This window comes from Euprymna scolopes, chromosome 41 (genome assembly GCF_053919585.1).
Source record: "Euprymna scolopes isolate OS-2025 chromosome 41, ASM5391958v1, whole genome shotgun sequence".
NCBI classification, from domain to species: Eukaryota; Metazoa; Mollusca; class Cephalopoda; order Sepiida; family Sepiolidae; genus Euprymna; species Euprymna scolopes.
In genome coordinates this window covers 33,926,019-33,953,341 of record NC_136522.1, presented here as the reverse complement: position 1 = coordinate 33,953,341, position 27,323 = coordinate 33,926,019, and the positions used below count along the sequence as shown (strand labels likewise).

The following is a 27,323-nucleotide window of genomic DNA, read 5'->3' as shown; positions in this document are numbered from 1 at the left end:
TTGTGAGGCAAGTAAATAGGAACATTGGATTTTTTTTTTTCAAACAATTTAATGGAAAGAAATCGCCGTAATAGATAAATAGAATTTTAATTAAAAAATTGTTTGAATTAAAGTAAAACTATAACAAAATATAGTTTTAACTAATCTCACTGTTGAATTAGGTTGAATAGTTGCACCATTTTTCGGTTGTTCAATGAAACCCAATAAAACAAAATAGCCCTGCCCATATAATGCATAAGTACCTTATATTTTGACGCAATAAATGTTTTTACAATTTTATTTTGATAAAATAAATGTTATTTGGTGCTTTTGCATTTAACAATCCACGCTATTTGTTAAAGAGTATTTACAAGTTAAATTCAAGTTTTATGACGTCATTTTTATTAAATTATTAAGTGAAAGTACAGAATAGTTACAGCACGCCCCCCCCCCCTGCACATGTTAAATAATAGGTTTCTTCATATTAACGTTACTTGTTTGGAAGAAATGCCAAAATCATTTCACTCTAAAGAATTTATGTGACTGAAATAGGAATTAACGCAGCAATCCAGCAAATCATTTTTTTCATTTAATAACAAAAATTATCAGCATTACTCGGTTTTCTAACATTTTCAAATTTATTACTTTTTCAGTTTTTATTTTTTATTCCATTTTCACACCAAACAAGACACGGTGCCACTTTGATGTAGGGGATACTATCAGGGCCATAAGTTGCAGAGATGTTATGTAGGGAGTTGAGCAGCAAGATATCTGTTTACATTGCACTTGAACTTCTGCATGTCAGTACAGTTGGGAAAGCAGTAACCCAGAAGGGTATTTTAGAGTCTATTAGAGTAGAAGGCCTTCTTACATCTAGGGATCTCTACTGTGTAGGGGTGGAATTTTGCTGCTTGTCAGGTTTGTCGAGGGTATTTACGTCAAGGGGAAGGTAAAGGGCTTGTAGTTCGTCAGAGCATCCACCATTAAAATACTTGTAGAACAGACATAGGGATACAACATTTCGTTAATAGGACAGAGGCTGAAGTCTAGATGACAGTTCAGGATCTATCAGGTCGGCAACTCTCTTTGGAACCCTGTCCAGGAGTGAGAGACTAGTAGCAGATGCACCAGCCCAAATGTGATAACAATACTCCATACATGGGCGAATGGTGGTCTTGTAGGGGTACAGGATACTTTCAGGCATAAGTAACTTTCTAGCATGGTAGAGAGAGCCCACCTTCTTCACATCAGTTCCAACTCATATTCCCTGAGAACGTTAAACTTTCATGTAATGTATCTTTAGCCATAGCTATTCCTGATTGAGAAGGTTCCTTGTAATTATTGAATGAAACAAGCTTAGTCTTGCCAGCATTGAATGTGACCATCCATTTTTGTCCCTATTCCACTACCAATTGGAGGTCATCCTCTAGTGTTTCTGCCATTTCCTTAGAATTGTGTTCCTTTGTTTTCCCCATCGTGTCTGTTATAGAACGTGGTGTCGTCAGCAAATATACCCATCTCAGAGACAATTTTAGCAGGGAGATCATTTATGAATATTAGGAATAATAAAGGTCCAAGAATAGACCCCTGAGATACACCCGCATTTTTGTCATATTGCTTAGATGTACGGCCGTCTGGGACAACCTGGATTCTTATTTAAGAACGATTTAATTATGTTAAGTATTCATCCAGGGATTTCATATGATCTGATTTTCCTGAGAAGACCATTGTCAAAAGCTTTAGATATATCTAGAGCTATTGCTCTACACTCTCCTGCTTTGTCCAGTGTATGGTATACATGTATAGAGATTATAGTTAGGATATCTGCTGTAGTATGGGCTTGTATAAATCCATATTGTTGCTCAGTCAGAAGTTTAGCAGCTGTAAGGTGATGGACTAGAGCATTGTTAATTAAGGTCTCAAATATTTTGGCGAAAAGTGGGAGGAGTTTAATGGGGCAAAATCAGATCCTAATTTAATGGGTCAGTTCTTTCGCCAGAATTCTTGTAAACTGGTACTACAAAAGCAGTTTTCTAGCAGTCATAAAAGCAAGATTCGTTAAGGCATTTGTTGTAAAACTTGGAGAGGACTGGAGCAATCTCAGTGGAGCATTATGCATTCTGGTTAGATAAATTGTTTTAAATTTTTTTTAGATGAAAATTGGTATTAATTTTGATTGTTTCGACTATCATTCTCATTTTGATAATTGTTCTCACAATAAAATCTTTTTTGATCCTTAGATTTTGCTGGAAATTACCCAAAAGCAAAACCATATGAATATACATCTGGAAGCGTAATATTTTACCCTGGGAAAATTGTGGAGCTTGAGCCACGGGATGTTTTAGGGGTAAAAAACAACTCTTTTGGGGCTAATTTTTATTTTTCTCAAAAAATTCCTACTTCTGTCTAAATAGTGGTTTTGAATGGTACCGCATTCAAATTAATGCATTGTTTATCATAAAACGGTGTCATTTGTCTGTTTTATCCTGATGTTTTATATCAGGCCAGGGGTTTAAATCGGGGGAAATAGCCAAAATCAGTTGAGGGACCATTTTTGACTTGTTACTAATGTATGTATGTGTGTGTGTGTGTGTGTATATATATACTAACATGGATGCCCGGCATTGCCCGGGTGTTTGGAGGTATATGTTGAACAAAAAAAAAAAGTGGTAGTAGGAAGGCAGGCTCGAACCTGTACCGCAAAGGAGGAAAAGAATGGGGGAAAAATGTCTTTACTGTTACGACCACCGCCAAACCGGAAGCGACGTAGGTTTTAATTAAGGCTAGACAATCGAAAGGAGAGAATGACTTTCAAAAATATCAGCGAAAAAGCGACCCCCCCCCCCGTAGAAAAGTGTTCAGTTGAAGGTGAAGATATTAATGATTTTAGCCAATTTTTCGATATTTGTTGTCTGAAAGGTCGAACTTACAAACGATACTGATCTTGTAAAAATCCGTCGCCTCTGTCGAAAGTTTTAGGCAGACATGCAAACATACATACATACATACATTTATTTATTGGTAGCTCAAATTTTTGACCCAATCCGATTAAAAAGCTTGCCCTATCTTTGAACACCCTTTATGTAAAATTTCAAATGTTTAGATCAGAAATTGTCTGAGTAATTTGGTAGAGACTGAAGCGGCCAAATTTTTAATTTTGACCCCTATTATGACCCTTTAACATTTATTGCTTTGAGCTCAAATCAAGTTGTTAAGTTAGATCCATGTCCAAGTAACCTATATCTAAAATTTCTATTGTTTAAACCCAAAATTGTCGGAGGAGTTTGGTAGAGTTCTCAAAGGTGAAATGGTTGAACTTTGACCCTTTAACAGCCAAATTTCTGGCCAAAAATGGATTACAAAGATTTTCCCAAATCTCAATACCCTGTATATCAAATTTCAAGTCTGTAGACTTAAAATTGACAGTTATTATGTAGAGAAATGCACACACACACACACACACACACACACTCATTTTCACTTTTATAGATATACTAGCATTTTAGCCCGGCGTTGCCCGAGTGTTTGGAGGTGTATGTTGAGCAAAAAAAAAAAAAAAAGCGGTCAATTTTTTAAAATTTGAACCTATATCTATTATTCCCAAATCTCAGTACCCTGTATATCAAATTTTGAGTTTGTAGAATTAAAATTGACAGTTATCACATAGGAAAATGTACACACACACACAGACACGTTCATTTTTATCGATATATAGATAGATAGACTAATAGATTAAACAAAAATATATACGTATACATAAATATATATGGAAACAATTTTTTGTTTACTGTAAAGATTTTATGCAAATATTATGCAAGTATAAATCATGTAGAATATCTGCATGAATATAATTACACGTAATAGTTAACTAAAGATGATCATTCCATAAGAAACCAAAAAAACTAATACGGAATTTAATTAAAATGAATGTTTAAAAGAATATGCAAATTAGCTAGATCTTTTGCTAGTGAATGCAATTCCACAACCCATATATAAGAAAAGTGTATTTTCTTTTTAAATAAATAGAAAAGAGTGTTTTTAATATGAATATCAATACACACAAAGAAAAACGAATTTATAGGAGTAGAGATAGATACACGCACACACATTAGTAATAATGTCATAATAAATAGTGATATTGACATCTAGAAACGAAATAAGTCTAAGGCTCCTAAAATCCATACTAGAATTGTGTGCAAGGATTTGTGGCACAGTGGATGGAGTACTTCAGTTAAATTCAGTTGTGAAATTGACACTCTACAGGAGGTTGAAAGTTCAATCTTTAGTGCCGGCAACATTAAAAATGCAATTGCGAATTACTTAGTCATGGTTTATGAAACAAGAGCATATCACCCCCATGTATTAAAGAGTTCCATTCAAAATTCCATGCAGATTCCAGAGTTCAACAGAAAGATACCAAAGTTTAACAAGACATGCTTGAAGAAGGTCACATTGACAGAAATGTGAAAATAGCAAAGTGAGAACAGTATTCTGATGAATCCAAATAATACAAGTTTTTGATTGTCATCTCAAAACTTTGGAAATGTAAAATCAGATCCTAATTAAATGATTCGGTAAAAGAAAGATCCAGGTTGTTCTCAATATATATAAACGTTTAAATATCACACTAATGTACATGTGCCACAGAGATTAATACTTGAATCTTTATTATTCCTCATTTTCATAAACGACCTTCCTGATGCAATTGTACCGTGGCTACCGAGAAAGAAGGCCGATGCATATGACAGCGTAACGTCACTTCCTGATTAAGTTGTAGCTATAGACAGCTTCCGGTATTCAACCACGTGATCATGATAAGAGGCATAAAAAAATATGGCTACCAATATGTGCTACCGATTGTCCATGTACTAAAGAAAAAGAACAATTCTCCATTCGGAAAATAATTATTATAATTGCACATTTGGGATAATTTTAATCAAAATATTGTAAGTGAATTCGTGTTTGAACTTTTATTTTTGTTGGAGGAAGTCGAATATTTCATTTTATTTTATTTTTTTTTTTTTTTTACTGCAAAAAAACAATTTTTGGGTTTGTATTACTGTACACATAGATTCGAAAAAGTTGTCAAAAAACAAATACATAACAAATAAATGTTATCAAAAGCAAGATAAGTTACTTTTCTACCAAACTGGATATATTTTTCATGTTTTTATTCAATGTAACATGTTTATTCAGCTCGAAAAACATACAGTGTTTACCGATGTATTGGAAAATTCAAAATGGCGCCCGACTCTCTCTTTAACACGGTAAGTTTGGGAAAAGGTGTTATAAATAATAAACTAGACAAAATACTATTAAAAAAACACCAAATATATGTCAACCTATGTCACGGTAATATATATTGAGCGAATTTCTAACAGTATTTTGTCTAGTTTTATACTTCCCAAACTTACCGTGTTAAAGAGAGAGTCGGGCGCCATTTTGAATTTTCCAATACATCGGTAAACACAGTATGTTTTTCGAGCTGAATAAACATGTTACATTAAATAAAAACATTGAAAACATATCCAGTTCGGTAGAAAAGTAACTTATCTTGCCTTTGATAACATTTATTTGTTATATATTTTATATGACAACTTTTTCGAATCTATGTGTACAGTAATACAAACCTAAAATTTAATTTAACTTTAAAATATTATATAAAATATACGTGCGTACACTGCACTAGCACCCTTATTATTATCATAATAATAATAATAATAATAATAATAAAAAACTGGTGTAGATGACATCGACTGGCGCCACACCACACCAACTAGTTGTGAAGGGTCAGGGAGGATGGAAAGACCGAGGTGAGAGAGTACTGACCAAATCTCCACTGGAAGTATGCAGTTCAAATCTGGTACCTTAGGGAGGCATTTTGTCACCCAAACCCCAGGAAACACCAATGGCCGATACCAACGAGAAATCAGTGACAACGGCTGTTGCGATAACATGCAATCATTTGCACAAGTGGTCAAAAGGTGGAGAACACTGGAAATCTGGGGAGACTTGTCACTTGGTCTCCAGGGAACACCACAGGTTACTGCCAGTGAGCAATCACTGATGATGGCTTGTGAGACAACTAATATGCTACACATTTTGATGAAAAACATGGGAAAAAATGGACATAGAAGAACAGAAAACCAAAACTTTAAATATAATTTCTGTATTTAAAGTAATAGTTATTTAAATATTTCAACATATAATCTTGTGGAGAAAATTCAGCTTCCCAATAAGGGGCACTCTGGATAGGGACAAAAATAATCTCAGTCATGAAAGATTTCTCCTCCACCAACCGAAGACACAAAAGGTAAAGTGTAGCATCAAAACAGATACTACACTGATCTTGTTCCGAAGGCCAAAAAGTATTTGTTTTTAATGTTTCTTTCATTGTTTGTTCCTTAAATTCATAATTCAGTTTTATGAATATTAAATTGTATATTGCTTTAAAATTAATTTTACATAGATAATATTTATATTTTATATTGAATAAAGTTCAGTTTTAGTATTAATCGAACTGTGTTCCTTTTTCTTTTTAGAAATGTTTTATTGCTCTTTTTCAAATGCCCCTCATATAGTATTGACAGTCTGACAAATCTTACCTACATTGCCTACAGACATTTTTCAGTTAATAGGCCTTCTTCTTACTCTCAGTTGCCGTGATTGGGTATATTTGTTGGTGTCACTGCGCTCTCTTCTCAATATGCAGTTAAATTGAACACATCAGACAATGGTCGCATCTTTGGAAAATTACCTCCAGTTTGTAGTGGAAATGGCACCAAAATTAGTTGTTTACATTTATTGTTAACATTACAAGGCATTTCTCGTTGAACAATTAGAAAAAATCCTTTTCAACCACCGATTGCCATTGATGACAACACCCTTCCCACTCTAACATTATCAGGTAACATAAATTGGAATAAATATATTAGAAGATACTGTCAAGTCTGCTGCAAAGAAGGTTAGCTTCCTTTACCAGGTTATGAAATTTCTCACACTTGCCTGTATCCTATACTTCTTCAAAAGCCATCATCTACCTATGCGTGAAGTATTGTTGTCACATCTGGGTTGTGCATCTGCCATTAGTCTCTCCCTTTTTGACAGTGCAAAAAAATCTCCAAATTAATAATAGGTGCCACACTGTCTACCAAACTCCAGCTCTTGTCACATCACTACACTGTTGAATCACTATGCTTGTTTTGCAAGTACTTCCAGGGAATATGCTATGACAAACCTACTGGACTTGTATGCCATCAATAAGTAAATCAATACTCCATCAATAAGTACTTCAAGTGACAAAGTTCCATCTCTTTACTGTACACGGTTCCCAGACAGATGCCAAAAGACTTTACTCTAATTGCTTATTTCCTGAAACATTTTGCCTTTGGAATTGCCACCTTGCTCGCTGTTTTCCTGACTGCACTAACATGCAAACATTTAAGTGTTATGCGAATAAACATCTTGCTGCATAACTCCCCATTTAGGATTCCTCAATTTCATATTTAATCCTTTTGATATTTTTATTTTGCTTTGATATTTCAGAACAGTGAAGAGAAGCTCTCCTTTCACAGTAAAAAGTCCTCCCACTTTCACTCATTATTAACTGGATTTATTTAATAAGACATTTTTTGTATTCACTGGTATTTGCTTTGGTTTTATATCAGATAAATTTTTATTGGTTAATGAACATAATTTCTTATAGTTTTGACCAATCGCTGCATTTATTTCAAATTATTGTAATCCGAAAACTGAAAATGTATTAAAAATACAGTAGACAAATTAGCTTTGTTGATTTAAAGTGATTTCTTAAAATTAATCAATTTTTTTAAATTAAACTTTTTTTTTTTCAGCATCAACAAACTTGCTTGGATCATTTTAATTAACCTAAATAAATGAAACTTATTATTGGTTTCCAATGAAAAATCATATTTTCTAAATCAACATATTTAGAAACATTATTATTGCTGTCACCTGAATTATCAAGTAAATTTTTTTTTATTAATGTTTTTTTTTTTTTTTTTATCCATAGATATGTGAGGGGGTTGAGCATAAAACAAGACATTTCATAAATATTCTGCATCACAATCTAGGCAATGCTGACTAAAGACAGTTAGTAATAGAAATAGTGAAAATCGAAAAATCTATATTTTTAGTGAGTTACATAGAAAGCAAATCAGGTTAAAGAACATTGTCTTTCTATATGCATGTGTATAAATACTAGCTGACTCGACTTGGCGTTGTCCAGGAGTATGCGGTAGACGTCTTTGCTATGTTGCGTTCAAACCTTGTTGTTGTTTTTTGGGGGTTTTTTTGTGTGTTTTTTTTACTTTTAAATTTGTAAATAGTAATTTTATTTTTATCTAAAACAAGTTCATTTCTGCTTTTTAGCCAAAATTCACTTTCTTTTTCTTTTTTTTTTTTTAATCAAGAAAAGGCTGATTGCTAGAACCTTATCTCATTTGTATTTTTGTCGCTATTTAGCTGGGTTTTTATTTCTCTTCCCCTCTCTATTACTTTCTCCTTCCTGGTTTTTCCTCTCTTTCTCTCTTCTTTTGCCTTCCTTTTCCATCTTATGGCAGTTCTCTCTTAAACCTTAAGTTTGTCATGAAGGTTAAAACTTCAGACTATTGATGGGGATAAGGGAGTTAGATGACTTTGTTTCATCAAAGAATTACTTCTTGTCTCTCTTAAACTAATTGAAATAGTTTTGAAAAAAAAAAGCCATAAAAAATTGTCAGCTCGCCTGATTAACTTAAACATATTTTAATTATTTGTTTTTACTATTTAACACTAGAACATCATCCAGATTTTTTTAGTGGTTGCCCTTTCCTCAAACATATAGGTTGGAGTTCAGGTTGCAAAATTCATCTGTTTCATTTTTTTTTTTATTAATTTTTTTTTAATTGGCTATTCACATTTTTTTATTCTTAATGTTTGCTGTACTTTATAATAAAAAAAATGTGTGAACATGTATGTAGTCAATGTCAACCCGGCTGAGATAGTTTATGTAAAATTTTGCATCAAGTTAGCTAATAAGAATCAAATATTCTCAGGTCTAATTTAATAATCCAACTGACTTAATTTTAGATATTAGCTCCCCCTCCCCCTCCACGTACACACACACTGTTTGTCTGTGGTGTTTGATTGATACTATTTTTCCCAGCTGGGTCCAGAGAATCAAAGATAGCCAAACGATCTCAAAAGCAGGGGAGGTGGCCGCGGCTGGGTGGCAATTGGGGGTGGGGGCACACTTCACTACTGCACCCATCCACCAGCACCAACTCACCCCTCACGTTGCTATGGCTACTGCAACCCCCACTTCACGGGAGGGGGGGCATTTCTCTAAACATCTAAACATGGCATCTAACCACCTCTCTCTCTCTCTCTCTCTCTCTCTCTCTCTCTCTCTCTCTCTCTCTCTCTCTCTCTTTCGTACTTGGTGACCCTGAACTGCAACTTCAAAGTGTCCTACCTCTGGGAGAGCCAAAGCCTAGACTCCCAGGTTGGGGTGGAGTTAGGTGTGTAATCAGTTGAGGGTTGGGGTGGGGCTGAAGGAATACCAATGCAATAATAGCATTAAGAAAGGTGGAAATACAAAAACTGAACAATAAACACTGGAATCAAATATATTGAAAATAACAAAGCTGAAGAAAGAAAAAAAAATTTTAATATTTATTGGCAATATTGAAAAGTAGGGTGGGGTCTTCAGTCACACAATTCATTCCTCATGCTATATTTTATTAATGGATTAATTTAATTAATTTTTTTTAATGATTATTTTATTTATTTTTTATTTTTTTGTTTGTTTTAACAATTTATGGATCTGAATTGTTTGTTCTCTAGGTGAGGTTCGAACTTACCACCTCAATTTCTAAGTAGAACAACACAAGATTGAGCTACCGTGAAATGGTCACACTATTAACTCCATAAACTAAAAACAGGCAGCTTTCTTTGTGTTAGGATTTTCAGTGAAGATAAAAACTCTCATTTCTTAATTATGTCTTATAAAAATAAAATATCAAGCAGGATTAAATATTAAATACAATTATTATGTTTTACAGTAAAGATGCAGTCAGAAGTAAACGTGTACGTTCTATTAAAAAGGTTATTAATAACGAAAGTACTTTAAATATAAACTAAAAATTCAAATGATTTACAATAATGGTAGGAGAGTCAGATGATGCTTCATCAAATAACGACTTCCTGTCTCTTTCCCATGTGTGTATTCATTGTATTTCTCTTAATCTTGATTTTTTTTTTTTATCAAGATTTTAATTTCACTAATTTTTATTTAAATGTATATTTACAACTTGTCACAAGCACACCATCCATTTTTTTCTATTATTTATTCAGACTCCTTGTATGAAAATGTATATAGTTTCATTTCAATAATTTGAACTGTTCAACATACAATTATATAATGTTAGCTAACTACTGAAACTGTTGATTGAATAGTGGTTACACTTGGTATTTTTTAGCACTGCGGCCTTGATTTCCAGTGTTTTTATGAAATGTTTCAATGGATATCGATATGAGGATATCGATGGTTTATCCAACTACTGTGTCGTGTAATTTAATATATGTAACAAAACTGAACTTTGGATTCTTCCTTTTCCATTATTCGTGAGAAATCTTTATTCCCTTCTTCCCACCTTTTATCCCACCTGGCATACCCTCCTACCAATGATTTTTATGAAAAATTTTGTGCAGAAAAAAAAAATTAGCTGTTTATTGTTGTCATCCAAAAGAAATAAAAAGCTTGGATAACCACATCTATCCTCACTCATATTTTGATGCAGATTCGAAGAAACAGGGAGTTAATTTCTAATAAAGACCCCTCTACCCTCTCTTCTATCATTTCCCTAATAATTAAAAAAAAAATTCTGGATTAGTTATTGAACATCTGACGTCTAACTGTTTAATCTCTATGTCAAATATATTTCAATGGAAATGAATTGGCTGCGAAAACTCTGGTTGACATTGATATATCATTGATATTGGTATACACACTCATTCCCTCTCTTTCGTCCATTCTCCCTCTTATCCTCTCATTCCCTCCTCTCTCTCTCACAAAAAATGATAGTGAAATCCTTACATCTTTAAAAGGTCTTGATTGACGCTACAACTCTTGAAGACGTAGAATATCTTTGTTATTCTAAAAAATTATATTTTAAGTTGATGTAAAAAAAAATCATTGAAGTCAAACCTCATCCAGTTTATCAATATAACCATTTTTTTCTTGCTTCCAGATGTACAGAACGTAAATATGATACCAACAAATTTCACAAACGTGTTGCATCGTTTCCGTTTGATGATCACTGTCCACCTGAGGTAGAGCTGATCCGGTCATTCTGTTCAGATTTGGATCAGTGGCTCTCAAAGGATGAACAGAATGTTGGGGCCATACATTGTAAAGCTGGAAAGGTAAGCAAAAACTATTCTCCTCCTCCTCCTCCTCCTCCTCCTCCTCTTTTCAAACATTTTCAATATTCAATATCAAAATTCACATAACATCATAACTCTGCACCTTTTTCTAACTCGCACAAAAAATGAGATTTTACCTTTTTGAGGCGATTACAAAACAAATCCTGAAAACTTTGACAGTATAAAGAAAAACAATATTTGAAACTTTAAAAATATGGATTACTTTTGCATAAAAATTAAATATAAAATGATCATCTATTTTTAGGCCCGCAGTGGTAATGATCATGCACTTTCGAAGCAAATAGTTTATAAAGACATAATCAAATACTATTTTACGAGAGAGGGGGGGGGGTCACAAAACTTGGGCATTTTTTTTTTTTTTTTTTTTTTTTTTGCTTAAAAAAATGTAATAAAAAGAAACATGGCTTTTTATTAAGCTCCCATGCATGACAAAAAGTTCCCATTTAAAAACTTGTGCATTACTGCCTGTTGATGCTGCTGGATTGATTTTATGAGAAATAACCACAAAGTCAAGGTTCCTAAAGTACAGAGATGAGGACATATATGGCTATGTGGGATCAAATGAATGAACCAACTCATTTGATTGTGTGGCTGGGTGGACAGTAATTTTGCACCTAACATCAAACAGAATTTCTACAAACTTTTTCTTTGGAAAAACTCTGTTAAATACATTGCCATAGGATTGCTTCCTTACACACTACAAAATGATCTTCAGATCTAATGTCAATAAATGGCTGTTATAAAAAGATATTAAGGATAAAATTCACTCGAGGATAATGAATACTTTCTGAGCCTGATGCCTGCAGGTAGTCAATTATTAAGTAAGGGTTGCATAATCTCCAATCACACCTTTTCATAAGTTATCAAAATTTGTTAATTTCATTCATCAGTTTCAATCCTCTTGTTGTTCTTCATTCAACTGACAATCTATCCATTTCATTATCCTCAAGTGTCTTTTGACCTTGATACTATGTACCACTTCTTCCCACTATATTACTACAATTTTAAACATGTCCCTTTACTGGCCCCTTTGGTGTACATATTTGGCATTCCATTTTTTAGGCTGTATGACATTCTTTCAGTGAATTTGTTAAATTGTCTTGCTGCATTTGCTCAGGATTGAACACAGCACCTCAAGATGACCTGCCCATTAACCAATGTCCGAAGTTTGTCTGCATTATCTGGCTCTGGAGCTCTGGCGTCATCTTTCCACTTATAAATGAAACTTCTTGATCACTCCTTAACTAAACACTTTTGATGTTAAGCTTCCGCACCTACTTGCCATTGACATTACCCAACCACATGCCTCTCAGCAAAGCGATGATTCTAATGAAAGCTTAGTTTTAAAATACCATGCTGCTTTGATATATGGTACTTGAAGACCAGAGAACAAAACAGCCGGAATATTGTGAAAACCACCTCCATGACAAATAGTTTTCTATCTGTTTCCTTTATAGATGACAGCACCTGGAGCCATACAAAGCAGAGTTAAAAGTTTGAAATATGTATACTTATTGACATTTTTCATGTTTCAGATATATCAACATATTTAACATATATAAACGTTGAAGTGTGACACTGGACAAAAAGCAAGAAATTCTCAGGGATTATAGGTTAATCTGAAAGTGAACTTAATCAGCATCAAATTGCAGCAAACCTCATATTCCGTTTTCCATTGTTAAACAATTGCTCCATTTCTCAGAGGAAAAATAATCAGTGTCGTCTATCGGGGCACTCTTAAAATAGTTGTCATTTATTAATGATAATAAAGTGTCTATTCACTTCTGTCATATTTGTGTAATTGTCGACAAACATGTTGGATGGTTCTGTATGTTATCTAAACTAGTTAATAATTTGAAACTATTTTTGTTATTTTTTGTGTTTGTGATGATTGTTTTATGAAAATGTCTACATTGTTTTTGCTTTTCCTTTCAGGGTCGGACTGGGGTAATGATCTGTTCGTACCTTTTACATAGACATAAATTTGGTAGCGCCATGGAAGCCTTGGACTTCTATGGAGACACTCGTACTTGTGATAGGAAGGTAAGTTGCTGTCAAGTCGTTGGTAAAGCTGTTACCTACTAGTGTTGCATTTCATACATGTAGAAAGTTGTCGTAATCATTACAGAAATCTAAAGTTTACAGATGGTATTCCTAGCTTGGTTGCTGTGTGACGCCACCGTCTTGAGGGAGCGATTTTATTGTTTAATGAGATTTGTACTTGTTGGCCTAGAGAACACCTGTTCAGACTATAGCTTCTGAATGACAGCATTTGACCCCCTGGGGTCGTGCGAAAAGATTTCAGAACTACGGACGGGTTGCTGAATTGCACACCTGCAAAATTGTTGGGGAATTCCCCTTGTGACATGTTGAATTTTGGTTGGTCTGGCAAACCACCGGACCCCAACCCATCCTTGAATATTTAAACAAGTGCCCAGACGATTGGGAGTAGATTGCGCCGAAAAATCTTGAGAAGAAATAAAGCTCCCCAAAAAACGCCCGACGGCCCTCTTTCCGCCTATCCTGACCAGCCATCCAGTGGATGAGGAAAGAGATTTGTGAGACTTAAAATGGTTTAGTGAACTGAACGATGTACAAGGGGCGTGCAATAAGTAATGCCCCTGATCCACTTCCCATAGCAGTAGAGCAACAAAACTTGGCACAGTTATTAGTCTTTCTCTACATAGGAACCACCCAGAGTTATGCATTTCTCCCATCGGTTGATGCAGCTCTGGAGACCGTTTTTGTAGAACACCCCAGGTTGGTCCTCCAACCACCACGTGACTTCAGAAATCAAGGCTGCATCATCTGAGAAACGCTTTCCTTTTAAAAACAACTTCATGGCTGGGAAGAGGTGAAAGTCAGAGGGTACAAGGTCAGAAGAGTAGGGAGAATGGGGGAAGATTTCATAACCGCACGCCCATGCTTCTGATCTGGCGACATGCGAGTTGTGGACCGGAGCGTTATCCTCCAGGAGGAGGCTACCTTTGCTGATCTTGCCCCGCCTCTTGATTTTGATAGCTTCCCTTAATTTCCTCAAAAGTGAAGCATAATAGGCTCCTGTAATTGTGGTACCCTTTGCCAGGAAATCTGTCATCACTACTTTGTCCTGGTCCCAGAAGACTGAGCATGACCTTGCCAGCGAAGGGCTGCACCCTTGCCTTCTTTGGAGGTGGTGAGTCCAAGTGCTTCCACTGCATTGACTGGGCTTTGGTCTTTGGATCATAGTGATGGACCCAGGTTTCATCCTGTGTAATCAGTCTTTTGAAAAACTTTGATTCATCTTCTTGACACATCTCCAAATTCATCCTCAAGCACTCGACATGTTCTTGCTTCTGGAATGGTGTGAGCAACCTGGAAATCCATCTGGCAGACACCTTATGCATATGCAAATGGTCATGAATGATAGTTTCCACAGACCCTGTACTAATCTTGACATCTTGGGCTCTTTGGCGAATAGTAATGCACCGATCTTCCAAAATGGCAGCCTCATCAATGGCAGAAGGGGAGGAGGGCGACCAGGTCTGGTAGCTGTTTCCACAGACTTCCAGTTATGTTTGAATTCACGATGCCAGCGTTTTACAAGGTCATATGATAGGGCATTATCACCATAAGTTTCTTTCATTTCATCAAAAGTCTCCTGTGGTGTGTGTCTTTTCAAATACAAAAACCGGATCACTGCTCAACATTCAACAGGCTCCATTTCACACCTGACTCAGTTCAAACACCTGTAAAACAGAAACCACAATTAGTTCATAGCTGTAATTTGCCACATAACCCGTAGAGATATAAATCATTGCACATGCAAAATTTCAGCTAGATCAGACAACTGGAAGTGAGTCAGGGGCATTACTTATTGCATACCCCTCGTACATATATAAAAATCTGTAATTTTTGTGAAATTAACCTTTCGTAGTCAGAAAACCCTGAGTGTCTGTCTGTCTGTCTTTCTCGGTGCATGCAAAGTTTTGCTTTTGTTTGTCAGCAGAATTCAACACAGAGAAGCTAAGAATCCATATGAAGGACTTCCGGTAGACTTGACATCACAAGCTACAGTGTCCAAAGAAGTTAGAAGTCAGTTGCTGACCTGAGCACGGGAGATCCGCCACATCTGATCATTTCTCTTACACACGCTTCTGCATTGATCCTTCTAAACAGCTTGCAATTCTAAAATCAAAGCTTTTTATTTAAACTTTCAAAAGTATTAAATTGACTCAAGACTGATGGAAAGACAGAAGATGTTTATTCAATTTAGTCTTCATTCCAAATCATTGACCAGTGGGACTGCGGGAGAGAGTGATCAATAATCACTGTTTAATCATATTTTGTCAGCCCATCTCAGTTTTCACATTCACACATTGTGTACTTCCAACTGAACTATTGTCTCTCTCTCTCTCTCTCTCTCTCTCTCTCTCTCTCTCTCTCTCTCTCTGTATCATGAGACATTTCTATTAATTCTATTGTATCTGTTTAATTCCTACAGTCTAGTAATCCTAACCTCAAGTTCATCAAGTTGACCCCATCTGACCTTCCATTTCGTGCTAACCATTTTATAAACCAATGGGTTTATACCCATATTCATTACAAAATTGTCCATGAATAGAACTATTTCTGCTTGAAATAAACTTGTGCTGCCATTTCCAATCTGAGTTTAATTAAATAATTTCTATTAAAATATTGAAAAAGGTTGACTTCTCTTTTGATCCCCCTGAAATTTAAGTGTTGTAACCTTGCAGGCCAGTAATAATTAAGACAAACACAGTTGTATAATTAACAAAAGTGTATTATCTTACAGAAATACACATCATGATTCTGGGGCCATAACTGCCACAAATAACATGTTAGATGCTACTATATTTAATAGTCTCTGAGTAAGTCTGTTATTCCTGATCTAAATATATTAGCTTACCCCATCACCTGATTCTTTACTAGCTTGGATGCCCAGCATTGCCCAGGTGTTTGGAGGTGTGTGTTGGGCAAAAAAACAAATGATAGTAGGCAGGCAGACTCTGATCTTTACCATGAAGGAAGAAAAGAAGATGAAAAAAAAAAAAAAAAGTGACATCTTTGCTGTTGCACCCATCACCAAACCAGAAGTGGCAAAGGTTTTAAGGCTGGTCAATCGAAAAGAGGGGATGACTTTCGAAAATATTGGTGAAAAAAGCGACCCTTCCCTGTAGAAAAGTGGTCAGTTGAGAGTGAAGGAATAATGGTTTTAACCAATTTTAGATATTTGTTGTCCGAAACGATACTAATCTCATGAAAATCCGTTGCCTCTGTCAAAAGTTTTAGGCAGACATATAAACATACATACATACATTTAAACAGACAGGTGAGATTTATATGATAGATTATTGTTTGTAAACGTTCTTAGCATTTGATGATTTGAAATTGTTTTGTTTTTTTCAGGGTGTGACCATTCCAAGCCAGAGAAGATACGTAAATTACTATGAATATTTGCTGAAGAATAATCTTGTTTACAAACCAGTTGTGCTTCTCCTACGCAACATCAGATTTGAAACAGTTCCTATGTTTACCAATGGGTCGTGTTGTAAGTATCTATATAGTAATATCCTTGTTCCTTAATAAATAGCACATTTGACACATGCAACAAGGGAACAGAGATAAAGCTGCAAACAGTACATCTCAACCCGCCAGCCAAAAAGAAAAATTTGATTATCTCATTCAGTGTGTGTGTCACTCAGGACTTCCTATCTGCGAGGCAACTTATTGAAAGCATCAGAGAAAAGGCTTCATATCTTTTTAAACTTATTTCTCCCCTATTTAATGATTTTCAGGTTATTTCATCTTTTAAGGATGGAGTTGATCGCTTTGTCTTTTTTGACAATTCCGCTATCAATAATTCTGGTGCTGTTTTTTCCTGATTTTCCTTTGAAAACTGATAAGACTTTTGCTTCTATAATTATTACTTCAAGGATTCTTTCCAAGGATTCTTTGCTAGGATTCTTTTCAAGGATTCTTTGCAAGGATTCTGATTCAATTCCTGTTTTCGTTCTCAAACGTTGTGAACATTTTTCGATCTTCTCAAAATTATTCAATCTTTGTTTATCAAACTCATGTTTCCCTTGTTGGAAAGAATCCTATTATTGTTATTAGCAAAGTTTTTGAAAGGTTAGTCAATGGCAAGGTTGTTGCTTTTTTAGAAAATCTATGCCTCTTTATCTTTATTAGTTTATGTTTATTAGTGTGATTTTTGTGTTTTTAGTTCAACTGCTGTGAAGTGGTAGATCTGTTAGTTTATGAATAATTCAAGAGAGGGTAGAATCATTGCACTCAATATTTGAAGCCGTTTGATAGACTGTGGCATTCTGGTTTTCTAAACATCAAAGCTATTGTATCGATGGTAAAGTACTTGACATTCTTAGGTCTTTTCTCTGATCGAAGCTTATGAGTAATTTTGAATGGTGTCTTTTCATTCTCTTTTCCTATCAATTCCTCAGGTTTCTATTCTAATTGCAACTCTGTTTCTTTTCTATATCAATGATCTTGCATAGAATATTGTTGAGAAAATGAATGTTTATGCTGATGATACCCTTGTCTGTTGTTGCTTTTCACCCATCTCCTTTGGATCAGTTAAAATATGCAACTAATTTAGAAGTTGACTTGAGTTTAGTTGTAAATTGGGGTATGAAATGACTTATTTCATTTAATCATGTAAAGACTCAGCTTTCAATCGTAGATGTGTCCCTTTTCTTCCTGAGATTCTCATGGATGGCTCTGCTCTTATGGAAAAATCGACTTCTTGCTCTTTCTTCCACATCAAATCTTTCTTGGAATATTAGATCCATTGTTCTTTCTGCTTCTTGTAAAATAGGTTCTCTATATCATTTAAAACACTTTTTCACGTCTGACGCTATTCTCTACCTCTACCAATCTACTATCAAACAAATGTATGAAGTATTGTTCTATTTTGGCTGATGAATCTGTCTTATTTGAGAGTTCTTGATAAGGTGCAGAAATGTATTTGTAATTTGATTGGCCCCACTAATGTAACAAATGATCTCTAGTTTATAGATTTTGCTATTAAGTAAAATTTTCAAGATACATTACTTCTGTTTATACATGATTTTTTTTTAGATAAAACAAAATTTCAGTACAATTTCTTTCTTACCTAAAACAAAGCAATAAACCATTTAATTTTTTTAACTTAACCATGGTATTTGTGAAACTACTATAAATAATAATACGTATATCAATATAAAAGGAAAATAAATTTTTGCTGATCTGCTTTTAACATTGTGGGATGTCTGTGACAGATTATGCAAGGTTTGGCATGGAATTTTATGAGTTAATCTATTTTCCTGGGCAAGCCGAGACACAGGCAACTAGTAGAAAATAAAACAATGTTTTCAGAATTTGTTTTTGAAATTAAATTAAGATTACTGTCTAAGATAACAATAGTTTTGATTAATGGTTATTTACATAATTCAAGTGGTAATAATTGCAGGGGCAGATAACTCATACTTTAAAGGGTGCGAATACTATTCATTTGCAAGCTTACTGTCGATGAAAGGATAACACAGTTGTGATTAAACATTGTTTACATGGTTCTTGTCCAAAATTCCTTTTACATTAAAAAAAAAAATTAAAGAAAAATCCTTATAATGTATGTACACATGATGAAACGAAATTATCATATTCCAAAAAATCACATAAATTGACAAGTATCAAGTATTTTTATTTTTAAATAAGAAAATCAAATTTTATGAGTCAGCAGAGAGTAAACTATTTCATGTTGCCATTGTGAAAACAATCTCAAGAAACGGATAACTTAATAATTCAAACTGCCTTTAAATTCACATTAATCACTTAATGATTTTCTTTATAAAAATGAAACTACTTGGAGCAATTTAAGTGAATTTTGGAATATGATATTTTTATTTCACCACAGATATGTACATCATATAGATTTTTCTTTATTTTTGTTTTTTGATATAGGGGGAAATTCTGAATAAGAAGCGTTTATATAATTCGAATGGTAGTAATTGCAGGGGCAGATAACTCATGTTGTAAAGAGTGTGGACAGTATTTATTTGCAATATATAAGGTTTCATTTGTTCAGATTTATTCATTAAATTTTCGTCAGTCTGTCTTCATGACTTGCTTTGTCCATTTCACGTGAACCTGCTTTTGGTGTTTATGACAGCCTCATAGTGGTCGCAAGCCTTTGTCACTGTCAATGTGACAAATCCCATCCTTTATCTTGTCTTTTGTATTGTAACTGGATCTGTTCTACTGTGTCCTACACAAAGATATTTTGCAGTCAGATGAACTGTAGGGGGTGAAAATGTCACATAAAGTGCGGTTGCTGAAGTTCTCACATAACAAAGACTGGATTTTCCGGCTATTATGGTCAGCTGCTAAATTTTATTTGCATACAACTGGTCGACCTGTGGCTCCTTTGTTCATCCAGGTTTTCACTACGTCACTCCAGCCCTTGCGGAAGAAGTGTGATGAAATGTTGTCATCTTTACTGCTGATGAATGATGTTCTGATGTTGAACGTGCATTTTTCTTTTTGATGTTGTTTGCCAGCCTTTCACTTTCTCACCTTCTTGTTGCTGTCTGAAGAATTCTGAAATTTCATTATTTATTATTTTGGTGTGGATTCCAAGAAAAACTGTGTTTTTTTGCACAAATATAGAGTTTTAAAACTGCCCATAATCAATTATTATGCCAAAAAATAAGAAATATCCTTACTGTTTTCATGAAGACATGACTGCCGATTATTTTCTGAATTTTTTAAATAATTTGGATTGTTCAGATTGATATGGAGCTGGCCAAACAACAGCCAGTCTGTAGTGATATAAAAATAGAGTTTTTTAATAAGCCTAAAATGATGAAAAAGGTTAGCACATGATTTCTTTATGTCCCTCTTTTTAATGATCTTTTCAATCCAGCCTCTAAAATATTGAAAAAGGTTGGAGCTTACATCGACTGAAACTTTACAAAAACACTCAAGTGAGAACAATAGTTTGAAGAATCCAAATAGTAGAAAAACTGATAATAAAAATAGAAAATTCTATCATGCAACAAATAGTTAATAGAAATAAACTCAAACACAAAATTAGGAAAAAACTATTTTTTTTATTCTTGCTCTCACATATCAAATACAAATACACACGATTTATAGTTCTGTCTATTTTTGTAATGAGGTGTCTTTTCAATCTACAACATTTCTTACTTTTTTCAGAATTCATATTGTCTTTTTTGATTAATGTTAAGCTAAAAATAATTGTTTTTTTATTTTGCCATTTGTTAAAGCATTTATGTTCTGGTGCTATTTGTAGTTTCAGTGCATCAAATAATTAATTACCATCATATGTTGTCTTTCCATTCGATTCAACTGTCAACTTCTTTATAAACTTGTTGTCGTGTTGAATGTTTGATGTACACTTCTAATTCATTTTTCGATAATTTCTTCTTTCCAGCTAACATTTCCATGATTACAATCTTTTTAAAATGCATTTTTTACTAGGCTTCAAAGAATTTGTATTGATTTAATATTTTAGAAACTTAAGGTTGGTTTGGTATCAGTTTATCAAATATCGATCAAATTTTTCTTGCAAACTTAAATTCAATTAGTGACATTCTGACATTCCTGAACTTATATTCAGGTTAGTTGTTATTCGATGCATTAAGAATGTTTTTTGTAGCAATTCATCCAGTTTCACTTCCATTCTGTTTTCTTAATGTTTGCTTAAATGTATCGACAAAGATTGGCTGTTATATCTTTGATAGTATTAAAGGTTCACTTAGGTTCAGAATCATCCTTACCAATCTGTGTGTCCTATTTTCTTTGGAAGCAATTGCATTGTAAAATTTATACAGTTTAATAGAATGCTTCCTCATCTTAGAAGTCAATTAGCAATATGATCCAGTCGATGCTTTTCTTATTACCAAATATTGTTGGTAATGGATGACGGTCTGTTCCAAAATAAATCTTTGATGTAAAAAATTTATCATAAATATTATACCTCTTTCTATTTGCTGTAATTTTGGGTTAAAAAAGAGTCAATAACGTTCTTGATCCATTGACTACTGCTTCTAGTTGCCCATTACCATCTTTGTGCAGCAAAATCGTTTTAATCCTGAGTAATTAGTATTAGTTGCAACATATGTATTTTTATACATTTTCAGAATGTGTGCAAATGATCAAATCAGATGTTCAAACCGCTTTTGCCATTCAGAAGATCATTTTGTGTCATGTGTAATGGAGCTCTTAATGCATGCATTTTTGGAATAAAGTTTGCACAATAATTTGCAAACCTTACAATATTATCACACTTGTTGGAGGAGATATAGTTGTAATATTATTTGATTGTTATTAAAAAAATTGTGTTATTGTTACAAGCGTTAAATTTTATTGAATCTTTTTTTTTTTTTTTTTTTTCACATGTTCAGTGTGTTTTTGCTTTCTATTAAAATCTCATGAGATAAGCGACTGCATAGTAGTTTGGATGATCAAAATTAAAAATAAAATAAACCTCTAACACTCAGGGTGAATCATGATAAAAAATTGTCTATACCAATGATACTTGAATATTTTAAGGAATTAAAAAAAAAAAAAAAATTGAGATTAAAATAAATAAAAAGGCAAAACAGAAAATGAAATTACCACTTAGCTTCTTTTTTTTTTTTGTTTTTTCTATGTATTCACCAGGTATGCTGGGTGCCTCTACTAATATTAAATATTTCATCATTTTCATGATTTTTAATGTGTTATTTTGAATTTATTTTAGATCCCTATTTTGTAATCTACCGCTCGAAGACCAGAATGTGCGCTTCTCCCGTGTACGAAGGGGCCAAAAAGGGCGAAGGCGTCGTTGATATGGAGCTGGCCAAACAGCAGCCAGTCTGTAGTGATATAAAAATAGAGTTTTTTAATAAGCCTAAAATGATGAAAAAGGTTAGCACATGATTTCTTTATGTCCCTCTTTTTAATGATCTTTTCAATCCAGCCTCTAAAATATTTTTTCACAAAATATTTATTTAATATTCTTATCATATTTGTATGTACATTATCACCTTTCACCCACCATTAAAAAAAAATAGCTCATCCATCATGCAAAAACCAGTCGAAAATTAACTGGTGTCATTTAGGTAAACAAAATCATTTTTTTTTTCAACATTCCCAAGTTTAAAATAAATTGCTCCAAAATGGAATTTTTCAAAATATATTTTTACTGAAAATCTAATTAGGAAAATCTAATTGTTAGGAAAATCTAATTGTTAGGAAAAGTCAGATTTTCAAACTTAGATTGCTTATGCATTGCATCTGACATATCATGACTTGATTCTGCTTTTTCTTATTTGAAAATTGGAACATGTTAAAAAAAATTAATTTTAATTGGATTTAATTTCTTTGCAAATATAATTTATCCTGTTCAGATGATTCTATAAATGGAAGCCATTTTTGTTGTCGGCAGTAAATTTTGCAAGTGATAGAAAATAGTAAAACCAATATATTCTTTTTTTGTTTCTTATCATTAAATATCTGTTAAAGCCATTTATATTTTTGTTATAAAATCTGACATGGAAACAAATATGTAATATCTAAAAATATTACAAGTTGTTTTGGGTCACATAACGTCCTTCAGAAATGGTGTCTACAGAAAAGATATTTTATATTTGACAATGCTCAGTTTGTTTCTATAGTTAATGAAAATATATATGGCAATTAAGCACTACACAATTTTCCACATTTCATCCTTATGAGGACTCCTCAGGCTAATGCATATATATATATATATATATATATATATATATATATATATATGAGAAGAATTATGCAAATTAACATATAAAAAATGTATTGTTTAAAAATCAAGGAATGTAAGGTACACATGATTATTTTCTAAATTATTAAAATTTGAAATATATAAAACTAGCATTTCAGCCTGGCGTTGCCCAGGTGTTTGGAGGTGTATGTTGAGCAAATAAAAAAAAAAGAAGCGGTCAATTTTTTAAAATTTGACCCCTATTATGACCCCTGAACATTTATTGTTTGGGGTTCAAATCAAGTTATTAAGTTAGATCCATGTCCAAGGAACCTATATCTAAAATTTCAAGTGTTTAGACCCAAAATTGTCGGAGGAGTTTGGTAGAGTTCTCAAAGGTCAAACTGTTGAATTTTGATTCCTTAAAAGCTAAATTTCTGGCCGAAAATGGATTACAAAGATTTTCCCAAATCTCTGTACCCTGTATATCAAATTTCAAGTCTGTAGACTTAAAATTGACAGAGTTATTGCGTAGGGAAATGTACACACACAGATACGTTCACTTTTATATTTATTTATTTATATATATATATATATATATATATATATATATAAAGGCCCACCAATTTCATTTTGGTGTGAAACGTTAATTGCTAATTGTACGTAGCTGGTATTGAAGGGTAGTCATTCTATTTTTTTTTTTTTTTTTTTATTATTATTATTATTATCTCCTTTGCAGCAGGTTTGACACAAAGTCAAGTGTGATTTTGAAAAGGCAGCCCAGTAGTATGCATGCACTCTAGCCCACAAAAAATGGCTGAATAGCCCAATCACAACTCCCTAGTAAAGGTGTCTCAGCAATAAACTAATCCCTTCTCAAAGAGAAGATAAAGACTGGGAGGGTGGGCCTTCTAAATTTGAATAGAATCATACTTCAGGCCGTTAACAACAAAGCTATTGTCAGATCAATTTTCAAGGACGTGTGTCCGACTGGTATGAATGACACCGTTTTTATTTCACTCCAAATTACATAGAATTTATACTCAGTTGTATTCTAACTTCATTAAATAAAAATAAAAAAACGAAGACTTATGGTCAATGCAAGATAGCTAGTTTCATAATTCTTTTAATAAAGATATTTTTTTCTTTTTAAAAATGTGGAATGATTAATAAAAAAAACTTTCAATGAAATGACAATTTAAATGCTTCCAAATTCCTTTCAAATTTCAAATAAATTATATTTTAAAATAAATTTTAGGAATTTTAAAAAGTTTGTTTAGTACTTTATGTTATTGAATTCATGGTTTCAATTAATAATTGAATCACAAATGTGTAAATCACTTGGCAGCAAGAAAGATACAGAAATTCGTGCATTTTATAGAGATTGAATAAAGAGTCAATTAGAATTTTATATCAAACGCTGCGAAAACACAACCTAAATAGATGAGTATTTTTTTTTAACCACCTCATAATCAAAGGAATAAATGATGTGAAATATGTAAATGGGTGCAATTAACATTTCAACCCACTTTCTCAAAAGAGGAGATGAGAAAACAAGTGTGAATAGAAAAAGAAATGAGTTCAAAATATTTCTTAAACTTAATTCAGTGCATTTTATGAATAGCAATGTATTGTTGCCCTCCTGTGTTTTTTTTTTTGTTTTTTTTTTAACTCTGGTTCAAATAGAAACATGTTGCCATAGAAATTAAGAAATTGAAAACAAGAAAGTATATATATATTACTCAGTCAAACACAGTAGTGTTTGAATATATGGTTAAATGGCAGTTTTAGTCATTTAGAACTGCTTTAAAGCTTCACCACTCACTCATTTTTCGACCAAATTTCAAACAATTATTACAGTTTATAGATCAGCTTCTCAGTTAAATTGAAAAAATTTTTTTCACAATATTCGTTCAGTAAAACAAAAGTTATGATGAATTTTCTGGTGTTCAAAATCATAAAAATATGTAAGGAGGTGAGCGCTTTTCATGACTGGTTTCCATAGCAACCACGTCGCTTCAGTGACTACTGTTGCTATTAATTGACTGCTATCTCAAAAAGAGAAGTGGCAAGTGAAACAGAGAATGAAAGTATGAAAGGGAGATAATTGGGGAGATTTTATTGAAAGCAGACCAGTGTTGTACATTGTTATTACATATGTGTTTATGGGGGCAAAAAAATAAGACTGAAATTAAACAAAGAGCAAGTGAATTTATTGGAAGCCGGAAAAATCATGGATTACAAAAGAAAAATGCAAGCATGAAAAGTAGTATGGTTAAGCTTAAACATGGAAAAGTAAAGAACTAGTTGTTAAAACTGGAAAACAAAAGGACAAGATATTTTAAGTTATAAATTTATTATATTTTTTACTAGAATATCTTGTCCTTTTCTTTTCCAGTTTTAACAACTAGTCCTTTATTTTTCCATGTTTAAGCTTAACCATATTACTTTCCATGCTCGCATTTTTCTGTTGTAATACATTATATATATATATATATATATATATATATATATATATATATATATATATAGTCAGAGCCAGCGCAGCTGCAGGAAAGGTGTTTCAATGCTTCACCATCTACCTATTAGGACTCCAATCCAAATTTTTTGTCTGGATTTACTCCCTTTAGCTTTTGCCTTTCCCAAGGCATCCACAAAGGCAGTGAAGCTCACTCAGATTGTTCACAAACCCACCCCTGTGCCCGATACACCCGGTCAATATGCAAGCCTTCCAGACCTTTTCTTCACAATTTCCCCTGAGCTGTGTTCATGTTCCGTTCTATCTCCTCTGGGATCCTCTGACCACTCTGTTGTAGCAGTTAAGATAAAAATGAAATGTAATAAGTAGTGGTGGGACGATTAATCAGAATCGTTAATCGTAAGAATCATGTATTTTGGGAGGCATCGGAATCGGAATCGCATCGTTAAAAAAATACCTTAATTTTCCGATTCCTTCATTACGATTCTTTTAGTCTGATGTTGAAAAAAAGAAAAAAAATTCCTGATATTTCTAACTGCAAGAGAGAAATGTAGCATGTTATAAAAAGAAACCAAAGAAATTCATTATTAACAGGGCAATGCTTAGTGCCCCCTCTCTTACAAGGTTCATTCATTCAGATCTATTGTGATCAAAACTACAAAAGAGTTAACTTGAAAAGAAGTATGCAGGGCTCTTCTACATTGCGAGTAAAAATAAAAAAAAAAACGCTTATCTTTTTGGCGACTGTTTTTTTTACTGACAAATCTTCTAATAGTGAATGAAAATGCTTTTTCAACTTATATTTTCTTAAAACGAGCAAAGTCAAATTATTTAAACAGTAAAAGGTTTAATAGAACAATATACTTTTTTTTCTTTTTTTAAAAGAAGGCTTTTGAAAGAAATATCTCTAAAATGAAATTGATCACGTTGTATTATTTCGCAAAATTTGGACAGTAGTCGGCTTCTTTTGAAGTTTCAAACAAACCGACCCCATACCTATCTCTTCCAAACCTAAAGTTATTAAATAACCCCTTCGTTAATTTAAGGGTAATTAATTCAATTCAGTCAAGTTGTTTTTTTTTTTTAATTTCATTGAAATAAAATCCAATTTTTAATTTTTATCTCCAGAAAGATAAAACCCTGAATTTGATTATATTAAAAGCAGAATAATATAATCTTTTTTCTAGAATTTTAAATTGAAAATTAAAAAAAAGTGTTTGACGCAGTTTTTTGCCGAACGAAAAAGAAATTAATATATATTTTTTAAAAGGTGTTGTAATCAATTAATTTTTATGTCTAAATAATATTTACGATTAATTAAATAATTTCATTTTAAAAAGTATTTATAAATAGAATTTTACTTAAGACTTATAGTTTAGCAATATTGAACCGCATCAACCATGTGTGAATTGAACACAGTCAACCAAAAAAAAAATTCAAAAGAAATGCATATTTGCATTTCATTATGTAAACTTTTATACATTGGTTTCAAAAATTAAATTCTATAAGTTTTTGTTTTTTTTTGTTAACTACTGGTTGGTACAATTTACTGCTCCATCCCTTTATATTTTTTTCTTTTTGTCTTTTTTAGCGGATTATTTTCAATTAATTATCCAAATAAGTGACTAGCTTTAAAACAAAATTTAATAGTAATTTATTTGTTTACAGATAAACTGA

At 33.0% G+C, this 27,323-nt stretch overlaps 1 protein-coding gene across 1 annotated transcript in view; it reads left to right on the top strand.

The window, feature by feature from the left end:
* Positions 1–27,323, top strand: part of LOC145266467 (phosphatidylinositol 3,4,5-trisphosphate 3-phosphatase and dual-specificity protein phosphatase PTEN-like) — a 266,654-nt gene that overhangs the window by 230,402 nt on the left and 8,929 nt on the right. Inside the window, exons 4-7 of the mRNA XM_080122149.1 lie at positions 11,232–11,406; positions 13,363–13,470; positions 16,837–16,978; positions 22,190–22,356. Coding sequence (XP_079978275.1) covers positions 11,232–11,406; positions 13,363–13,470; positions 16,837–16,978; positions 22,190–22,356 — 592 coding nt within the window. The remainder of the gene's footprint in view (positions 1–11,231; positions 11,407–13,362; positions 13,471–16,836; positions 16,979–22,189; positions 22,357–27,323) is intronic.